General features: G+C 50.5%; 1 protein-coding gene across 1 annotated transcript; it reads left to right on the top strand.

Moving 5' to 3' along the window:
* The first annotated feature begins 2,817 nt into the window (after positions 1-2,817).
* Positions 2,818-9,722, top strand: LOC131128764 (far upstream element-binding protein 3-like). The gene is made up of 18 exons (XM_058071948.1): positions 2,818-2,983; positions 3,606-3,717; positions 4,086-4,116; positions 4,219-4,265; positions 4,351-4,422; positions 4,511-4,568; positions 4,677-4,839; positions 6,219-6,317; positions 6,373-6,474; positions 6,553-6,655; positions 6,716-6,816; positions 6,900-7,038; positions 7,107-7,267; positions 7,343-7,410; positions 7,490-7,575; positions 7,702-7,773; positions 7,887-7,984; positions 8,619-9,722. Exons 1-18 carry the CDS (start codon positions 2,891-2,893, stop codon positions 8,625-8,627), a joined length of 1,614 nt encoding a protein of 537 aa, XP_057927931.1. The 5' UTR covers positions 2,818-2,890; the 3' UTR covers positions 8,628-9,722.
* The last annotated feature ends 647 nt before the right edge of the window (positions 9,723-10,369 follow it).

Here is a 10,369-nt window from a genome sequence, read left to right as displayed (position 1 = left end):
ATTGTACATGTTGTACATGTTGTACATGTTGTACATGTTGTACATGTTGTACAGGTTGTACATGTTGTACATGTTGTACATGTTGTACATGTTGTACATGTTGTACATGTTGTACATGTTGTACATGTTGTACAGGTTGTACATGTTGTACATGTTGAACAGGTTGAACATGTTGTACATGTTGAACATGTTGTACATGTTGTACATGTTGTAGCGTACCGTGGAGGACCTGGCCCCCGCCGCCGCCCGCCCCCGCCACCACACGGTTGTCGACAGCCGCCCTCGTCTTGGTGCAGCTCACTGGGCTGGTGGTTCCAAGCGTGTGCGTGTGAGAGGTCAGAGGTCGGAGGTGAAGTGTTGGACGTCCATGAGATGATGAAAAGGTTGAAACGCTGAAAGAGGAGAAAAGACACAAAAGTGGTGCAATTGACGTGCACGGGCGCCAACGTGCACGCTCCTGCTCCTATTCAGGAACTTTCTTTTCAGCAGCGCCGCCGCAAGGTCAACACACGCTCACACGCACACACACACACACACAATGCATGGAATTCAATTAGGTGTCTTTGTCGCCTCCTTAGCTCTGCAGGTGTGTGTGTGTTGTGTGTGTGTGTGTGTGTGTTTGTGTGTGTGTTGTGTGTGTGTGTGTGTGTGTGTGTTGACAACACACACAAAGAGGATGAAGGTCTTCCACGGATGAATTGATTGATCTCAAATGAGCAGTAATGGAGGATTATGGGTGGGTGGGTGGGTGGGTAGAGGGGGGGTACTTTCTTGTCAACTCATGACAAGCCTCACACAGGAAGTCACCAATGTTGTTTCTCCCAAAAGTCTCTCCCAAAAGGACTTTCAATCTTGTGTAAAAAAAAAATAAGCGTGTCAAGGTGACTATAGGGGTGTTACTTCATGTCGAGAGGTCTCTAATCATTTAAGAAGCATATTTAGAAGGTCATCCATGTCTTACTATGTCCACTATATTGGGTGACAGGAGTGTCAAGGTGACTATAGGGGTGTTACGTCATGTCCAGAGGTCTCTAATCGTTTAAGAAGCATATTTAGAAGGTCATCCATGTCTTGTTATGTCTACTATATTGGTTATAGTAGCGTCAATGTCACTGTAGGGGTGTTATTTTATGCCTAGAGGGCTCTAATGTTAAGTGTCTTTGGAAGGTGGTGAACAGGTGTTCATGCCTTATTTTCTCTTATTATGTCTACTATATTGGGTAATAGGAGTGCCAAGGTGACTATAGGGGTGTTAGTTCATGTCTAGAGGTCTCTAATAGTTTAAAAAGCATATGTAGAAGGTCATCCATGTCTTCTTATGTCTACTATATTGGGTAATAGGAGTGCCAAGGTGACTATAGGGGTGTTAGTTCATGTCTAGAGGTCTCTAATCGTTTAAAAAGCATATTTAGAAGGTCATCCATGTCTTCTTATGTCTACTATATTGGGTAAGAAGAGTGTCAAGGTGACTATAGGGGTGTTAGTTCATGTCTAGAGGTCTCTAATCGTTTAAAAAGCATATGTAGAAGGTCATCCATGTCTTCTTATGTCTACTATATTGGGTAAGAAGAGTGTCAAGGTGACTATAGGGGTGTTAGTTCATGTCTAGAGGTCTCTAATGACTTTAAAACACAGGTAACTGCCAACATATGTCATGTATTAACATTGATTTATGCTCCTAAAATTACATTATTTGTCTTCATAATATTACAAGTTGACATTTTGCTTTACTGATAATTAATTTTAAAAATCGCTGCTGATTTTTCCATGTTTTATGTGTAATTTTAGAATGTGCTGCTTTGGACATGTCTGCCGTATGATATCATATTCATCCATGTGTGCATGTCACACACACCTCCATCAGAGAGGATGCCTTGATAGCAAGAAACATCAACACTGGTGTGTGTGTGTGTGTGTGTGTAAAGTGGTGTGCAGAGTGGAAGATGATTGTGCGTGAAGAGCTTTTTGTACATCAACAGGAAACACTGAGAGCCTAAAGTGTCTCTGAGTGTGCGTGTGCGCGTGTGTGAAGAGTGCAAAGCAAATAAAAAAGGATTAAAAAAAAGTCATTTGTGTTTTATTAGCTGGTCTACTTGTGATCGACAGCACACATCAACTTGTTTTGACACCGTTGTGCACGCGCGCACGGGCGCGTGAGGTCACAAAAAGGTGACGGGGAGATCACGTGGTCAGTGGCGGTCAGAGGTCACACGATAACTTGACTGTATGGTTTTTGTGCAAAGATCGCGGCAGTCTATCCAATAATGTGTGACGTCATCAAAACACGACAGCAACTTCTTTTCCAAAAAATAATTTCAATCTTTTCACTCCCAAACTTCACTTCCACCTGTGGAGCTTACCACGTGACTCGACGCGGAAACGGAAACGAGCTCCAACAGCTGAGAAGGGTCAGAGATCCTGGGAGAGTAAGATCCGCCACTCGGTACACGAACTAAGACACGGCCGTTTGGGACAACTGAAGGTTTGTTTTCCAAATCCAAACGACCAGAACGAGACAAGATCGTCTCTGTGGAGGAGTACACACTCCACACAGCTGGTAGGAATTGGTTTTAATTCTTGTTTTTAATTATTGATTCGTGTGAAGGTTTGCTTGCTAGACGCTGGTCTGCTAGCTTGTGTATTCGTCCACATTATTGCTCATCTACTTGACTGAGAATCCTACTTCTGCTAGAGAGAAAGACGAGTACAGGTCGATGCACACTTTCTGCCACCGTTACTCGGTACAGTCCAACATGTACTTGAGTGCGGTCTTGAGGGATTCCATCAGAGTGAGCCCTCTCGCCGTACAGCATCTCGGACGACCGCCAGAGCCCAGCTAGCATCGGCGGCTAATGCTAGGGGCTAACGCTAGCGGCTAGCTAGTGGCGCTATGATGGCGGAGCTGGTGCAGGGACAGGCCTCGATCAGCCAGCCGGGGCTCAAGTCAGACGGCCTGGCCGACGTCTTACAGAGGGCCCGGCAGGTAACAGCCGAAGCGGGGCTCCGCACACGGCCGTCCCGAGTGGAGCGGGGTGGTTTGGGTCGAATCCAAGCACTTTTATCGGCGTTCTTGCGTGTTGAGCTGCTGCTCGCAACTTGGGAGCTCCGTCAACACACATGCACGCACTCGCTCACGCGCACACACACACACGCGCACACCGAGACACGCACACCAACTCGCATGCTAACTAGCTAAGCAGCTAACTAGACGGCCACACTTTAAACAAGTTTGTGCTGACACGGCAGGGACGGACTTGGAGTTGGGGAGTTAGTTTGGGGGACTTTGAGGAGCTGTCACGCCGACGAGGGAGGGGGGGTGGGGTGGGGGGGGCCGGGTTCGGGGTGGGCAGACGTGTCACTAAGGATGACAACCTGTTGGACTCATGGATCCAACCAGCAGGACCGGCCCGGGTGGACGGCGTCAGCAGGGACTCAACTAGTCTAAGGAGCTGCCGTCCTGTTTGCTAACTTACGTAACTTCTACGACGTCACGGGTCGTGACCCCTCCCGTGACGTCATCAGGCCCGCTCCATCGTTGCCGCCGCAGCAGGAGGGCCGACTTCCTGTTTGGCGCCGTGCTAAGGTGCTGTGCTACGTGTGTTCAGATGGTGGGCAAGATGGGCGGCGAGGGCGTGACGCACATCAACAGCTCGGCGGGAAGCGGCGAGGCGTCCTCGCTCTACTTTGCCGGACAGAAGCGAGCCGGGGAGGACGCGGGTGAGCCCTTTGCTTTTTCTTTGGCTTGGACCAGCCCGGGATGCTCATTGGACCGGCTGGGCTGTGGCCACGCCCACACCACCAACCTCTGTTGACATGGTCCATCACCTACAACCTATCTAGGTCTAGAGATCTAGATCTGGGTCTAGAGATCTATCCCACCTATGTTTCGTACTAGTAGTAGTACTAGTAGTAGTAGTAGTATTGGTTTATTGTTACCAGAAGTACTATTTCATTAGTGTTTTGTAGTAGTCGTGTGTTTATTAGCATTAGTTTGGGATTATTATTATTATTATTATTATTATTATTATTATTATTCTCTTGCTAGGATCTTCTTGGCTTATTTCTATGTGTGTGTGTGTGTGTAGGTAATCAGCTGGCAGCTGTGGGCCACCAACGGTACGACACACACACACACACACACACACACACAGGTGTCAGGGTTACAGGTGAGGTACGTGTGTGTGTGTGTGTGTGTGTGTGTGTGTGTGTGTGTTGTAGGGTGATGACAGAAGATTACAAAGTTCCTGACAGGATGGTGGGCTTCAGTAAGTATGACCTGTGACCTTTGACCTTGCTCACGTGTGGGAAGGAATGATGACACTCGTACTCTCGTGTGTGTGTGTGTGTCAGTTATTGGCCGAGGCGGAGAACAAATCACCAGGATCCAGTTAGAATCAGGATGTAAGATCCAGATCGCGGCTGGTGAGTCCAAGTGGTCCAGGACCTGTTTAGGGAATCATGTGACAACTTCACACATTGTGTGTGTGTGTGTGTGTGTGTGTGTGTGCAGACAGTGGCGGTCTGATGGAGCGTCCGTGTTCCCTGACTGGGACCCCAGAGAGCATCGAGTGAGTCTGAAACACCACCCACTTCCTGTGATGATGTCATCACCTACACCAGGTCTCTGTGTGTGTGTGTGTGTGTGTGTGTGTGTGTGTGTGTCCGCACTCACACAGACAGGCAAAGCGGCTGCTGGTCCAGATTGTGGAGCGGTGTAGGAACGGTCCAGGTTTCCACGGTGACGGTGAGGGCGGGGCCTTGGTGCAGGAAATGCTGATCCCGGCCAGCAAGGTGGGCCTGGTGATTGGTCGAGGAGGAGAGACCATCAAACAGCTGCAGGTAACAATGGACTAACGATCCAGGATTCCTGATTGTTCCGGGTGTTCTCGGCCTTCTCCAATATTCCTTCTAGGTCGTTCCAACTTGTAATTTGAATGTCCAGGTCCTGGTGATCCTGTGTAAAGGATCCCAGGTCCTTAGCAAGAGCAACAAATCCCAATGAAGGGAAGCGGCTGTACTCCAAAGCGTGTCGGGTCTTAGTCTGTTGTTCCTGGTCTGGATGAAGTGGAGCCGTTGCCTTCACCCTGACTTAGATGTCTCCACTTTAACTGGGGGGCGCTTGGCCCTTTTACGCAGTCGTCAGGCGGGAGGGACAGGACAAGGGTTTGGGTGACGGGAGGTCACCCAGGTCTTAGTTGATGTTGTGACTATCTGGTCCTACCGTCACTTTGGAGGGCCAGCATGTAAACGAAGGCTAAGGCCACGTTTGTTCCGCCTGCGGCTCCACAACCACGAGTACCATGTGATGCCCTCCCATGCCCCCAGCCCCGACTTAGCTGCTAACGCCATCTGTAGCAGCGTTAGCCTTGCTGGTGCAGCAGCTCTTCCACAGCCTCTCCACCCGCAGCATCTGAGCTACAAAAGCAGCCGCCGGACCCCCCAGGAGAATTCCCTCAGAAAGTCCCAAGCCAGATGGTACCGGTCCTCTACCCTCTAGCCTCTAGCCTCTACCCTGGGTCATCAGCAGGGAATGTAGGAGTCATCTCACTACGACTCTACATTCAGCATGCTAACAACATGCTAAACCAGGCGAGGCGCCAGTGAGCAGGGCACCCCTCTGTTCCCAGACCAGTATTGACCAGGATTGTGACCAGGACTCCCATCATACCCATTGATGTCAGGGCTAAGAAAGACGATAAAGTGCTAAGGGTCCTGTGGGGGTCCTGTGGGCACCCATTGTCACGGTAGAGCTGGCCCAGAGCGCTGATGAGTCTGCATCCAACCAGAAGATCCATTTTCTCTGCCGTTGATCTTCACGAGGGTCGCTAGTATGCTGGAGCCTATCCCAACCTGAGGATGTCGCAGGAATCGAGCAGTGAAGCAAGCTTCATTTTTCCCAAGTTAGAAGGCAGGAACTCCAGGAGCGCCTGGTTGCACCCTGTAGGATGGATCAGGAAGCGTCTAGGCCGTGTCGGTCTCCAGTCCAGGTCTGGTGAGGCGGTATGGCGGTGTCAGCAGGAGTGGCAGGGCATGGCTTTTGGTGACGGTCCAGCCAACCCGAGGCCACCCGTTCTCGTGTTGGTCCAATGAACGGGAACGTACCAATGTGTGGCGTCTGTCAGGAGCCCCGTATACCGGATGCCCCGCCCCCACCAGCAGCTAGAACCATAGGACTAGACGCCACTACACCATGACTGACGCGGCTTTGTTTGGGTCAGGAGCGTGCAGGAGTCAAGATGATGATGATCCAAGATGGCCCCATGCCAACGGGAGCCGACAAGCCACTGCGCATCTCCGGGGACCCGTACAAAGTTCAGGTGGGACATGGCCATCCGTTGGAACGTTCCGGAATCCTAACGTGCTGCCTTGCAGGCGGCCAAGGAGATGGTGTTGGAGGTCATCCGGGATAAGGACGCAGACTTCCGGTCAGGACGCAGCGACTTCTCCGCCCGGCTGGGAGGAACCAACTTGGATGTACGGGCGGCTGAAACAAACGCAGCCTTTGCTTCCATGTTCTAGAAGGTGAAGTGACGGGCGGTTCTGCTCCTGCAGGTTCCCGTTCCCAGGTTTGCGGTCGGCATTGTCATTGGTCGCAACGGGGAAATGATCAAGAAGATCCAGAATGACGCCGGAGTTCGGATCCAGTTTAAAGCAGGTCTGTCTTCGGACTGGGGGGGTCCTGCTAGAACCTTCCGCTGATGCTCTTCACCCACAGATGATGGCATCAGTCCGGAGCGTGTTGCCATGGTGATGGGTCAGCCAGAGCGTTGTCAACATGCAGTACACCTCATCAACGAGCTCATCCACACCGCACAGGTACCTCTGCCCCCCCCCCCCCCCCGCCCCCCCTCGCAGAGCACACGCAAACCTTCTTCCTGTGCTTCTTCCACACGCTTCAGGAGCGTGATGGATTTGGCTCCGCGCTGAGGAGTAGCAGGGTCAGAGGTCGTGGGGATTGGGCGGTGGGATCCCCCGGCCCGCTGCAGGAAGTGACCTACACCATTCCCGCCGACAAGTGCGGCCTGGTCATCGGCAAAGGTGGGAGGCGGCCGTGTTGCAGCCACGCCCCCTGTGGCGGACATCTCTGACGGCTCTGGTGCACACAGGTGGAGAAACCATCAAAAGCATCAACCAGCAGTCTGGCGCCCACGTGGAACTGCAGAGGAACCCGCCCCCTTCCACCGACCCCAACACACGTGTCTTCACCATCAGAGGCTCCGCCCAGCAGATGGAGCATGCTCGCCAGCTCATCGACGACAAGATCGGGGTAGGCTCCACACACACACACACACACACATGGATGATGACGAGGATGAGGATGATGACGAGGGTGTGCCCTCAGGGTTCCGGCATCATGAGTAACGGAGGTTTCGGCTTCAGTCCCTTCACTCAGGGCCCCGCCCACCAGAAGTACGTCACCGTGGTAACGACATATGCGGCGCTAAGCGTGGTGGGTGTCATGTGACTTTGATGGTGTTTGTGTGTGCAGCTGCGGGGGCACTCAGACCTTCCTCACGGGGGTCTGGGGCAACACGTACCAGACTGGCTGGCAGAACCCAGGACAGCAAGACCCCGGTACTGTCCACGCTAACGCAACGGGACCCGTCTTCTAATCTGATGCGTACGTGTGTGTGTACGTGTGTGTGTGTGTGTGTGTGTGTGTGTGTGTGTGTGTGTGTGTACGTGTGTGTGTGTGTGCAGGGCAGCAGAGCCAACCTGGGAACGTAATGAGCGACTACAGTAAAGCATGGGAGGACTACTACAAGAAACAAAGTACGAGTGGCTCATCTTACCGCAAACATCACTGATCAATCATTTTGTCACATTGTGTGTGTGTGTGTGTGTGTGTGTGTGTGTGTCACATGTGTGTGTGTGTATGTGTGTAGCTCAGTCATCCCAGCAGAGCTCGCTGCCTGACTACACAGCAGCGCTAGCAGAGTACTACCGACAACAGCCGTACCTGTGGAACCCCGCCCAGATTCAGGTAGGCACAGGAAGTCATGATAAAGGCACAGGAAGTGATGGCAAAGACGCAGGAAGTGAATACAAGGACAGGAAGTGAAGAGAGACACAGGAAGTGTGACAAAGATGGGAAGTGAAGATACAGGAAGTGATGACACAGACCCAAGTAGTGATGACAAAGACAGGAGGTGAAGACAAGGACAGGAAGTGATGACAAAGACACAGGAAGTGATGACAAGGACAGGAAGTGATGACAAAGACAGGAAGAGAAGACACAGGAAGTGTAGACAGACAGGAAGTGATGATAGACACAGGAAGTGGTGACAAAGACGGGAGCTGAAGACACAGGAAGTGAAGATAAAAATGCAGGAAGGGATGATAAAGACAGAAAGCTAAGACATGGGAAGTGATAAAGACGGAAAGAGAAGACACAGGAAGTGATGACGAAGATGCAGGAAGTGATGACAAAGACAGGAGGTGAAGACAAGGACAGGAAGTAATGACAAAGACGCAGGTAGAGATGACAAGGACAGGAAGTGATGATAAAGACAGGAGCTGAAGACACAGGAAGTGATGATAAAGACACAGGAAGCGATGACAAAGACAGGAAGTGATGTCTCGAGCATAGCTCATGTGAGCTGTCATTTCCTCTTCAGGATCACTAGAGGCCCCGCCCACCCGGCGAAGTCGTCAAGGCAATCTGCCACTGTCCCAGCGATGCTCTGCCTCCTTCCTTTTGTAGAGCAAGATTAAGAGAAAACAGGAAGTGGTCCTCTAAAGTCAACAGCGTGTCCCACTTCCTGTTTAGCTTTTTTTTTCATTTAGCTTTTTTTTTATCCAACCTGAGAGTGGACACGTTTGAACAAACCTCCTTTGACATCACGCTAGCAGTCTTGATGAACTCATTAGCGCTTCTCTTTTCTTTCACGCATGTCTGCTGTTTTATTTGGGCCGTTTGGATATTTTAATGTTTTACCTTGACAGACAAAGACGTCTTTTTCTACTCAATGTCCTCATTTTACTTGTTGACACGCCATCTTGGACGCCTCCTTTGTTGCTCCCTCTCTGTGGTCCCACACACCGTAGCACATTAGCATAGCATCCCGCTACCCGTCTTGGTTCCAGTGAAGGACGTCTACCTTCATGCCGGAAGCGTGACCAAGGTGTCGGGTTTTAGCTTCAGTGTCCATCGCTCATCCTCGCTCGTTAGCAGAAAAGGCTGGGACGCCATCTTGGAAGAACATTCCTGACCTTTCCCACGTTCAGTTAGCATTACTGCAAGTTAGCTAACATCTCCAAAGGTTCTTTTTTAGCTTTATTCATCATGTTTTGTTGCTAGCTTGATAGCGTGTGATGTGATGTGTGTTGGACCACAGAGAAAGTATGCGTGACCATGATGATGATGATGATGATGATGAAGTTTGGGTTGAGGGGTCTATTTAAATGTTGGACTATTTCTTTGTTCATGAGCTAATATGCTAACGCTAAACGTACATGTTGACTTCCTGAAGCTCCTGGTTCTCAAGACTGCTATGCTAATGCTAACGCTAGCACCTCCTGGCCTGGAGACCACGGATCAGAGTGGGCAGGGACCCTGCCTTCCTGGTATTCAGGCCACGCCCCCCGTCCACACTCTGTTCTTCCGATGTCCGCCACCTTTTGTTTTTGTGAGCGGTCCAGATGTAACCTGCAGATGTTTCTATTGACTGATGATGATGATGATGATGATGAGGGCTAATAAAGAGCCGCCTTCTTTCTGACTTCCTGCCTCTCTTTCCACTGCTGGAAGCCACGCCCCTTCGGCAGCCGGCCCCTCCTCTGCTGCCCGTGCACGTCCGTGTGCGCGTGGCGTATCATTTATTATTCATTATTATTAGCAATCATTGAATTATTCATCTTCCCGCCCCCGCGACAGATGCTCTGATTGATGATGTCATCAGTCATTAGGACTCGGCGCGCGCGTGCGTGCGCACAGGAAGTGGTTCGTGTGTGCGCGTGTGTGCGGCCAGTAAGTACAGTAAGTGGTCGTTAAGTACACTTGACGTCTTTGACCGCACGTGGGCGCGGCCTCGCCGTCAAACAGGAAGTGCGTGTGATGGTGGAAACAAAACGCTTTTTTTTTTTACCACATGTACTGTACAAGACCCTTCTAATACACGGAGGAATAAATACATGCATACTGAAGTATTATGTTGTGTATATATGTCACATATATGTCACATATATGTCACATATATGTTATTATTTGATATGAAGATGAAATAGATGACTAAAGTTTGCATGATGAATGACCTTGGGTTGTGTACTGTAACTGTACTGTAGCTCTACTGTAACTCTACTGTACTGTACCTCCTGGAAAGGCCGTGTTCATATCATAGTCATGTATCCATAGTATCTATAGTATCCA

The sequence above is a fragment of the Doryrhamphus excisus genome, chromosome 4 (assembly GCF_030265055.1).
Source record: "Doryrhamphus excisus isolate RoL2022-K1 chromosome 4, RoL_Dexc_1.0, whole genome shotgun sequence".
Taxonomy (NCBI): domain Eukaryota; kingdom Metazoa; phylum Chordata; class Actinopteri; order Syngnathiformes; family Syngnathidae; genus Doryrhamphus; species Doryrhamphus excisus.
This window is presented reverse-complemented; position numbering and strand designations above follow the sequence as displayed.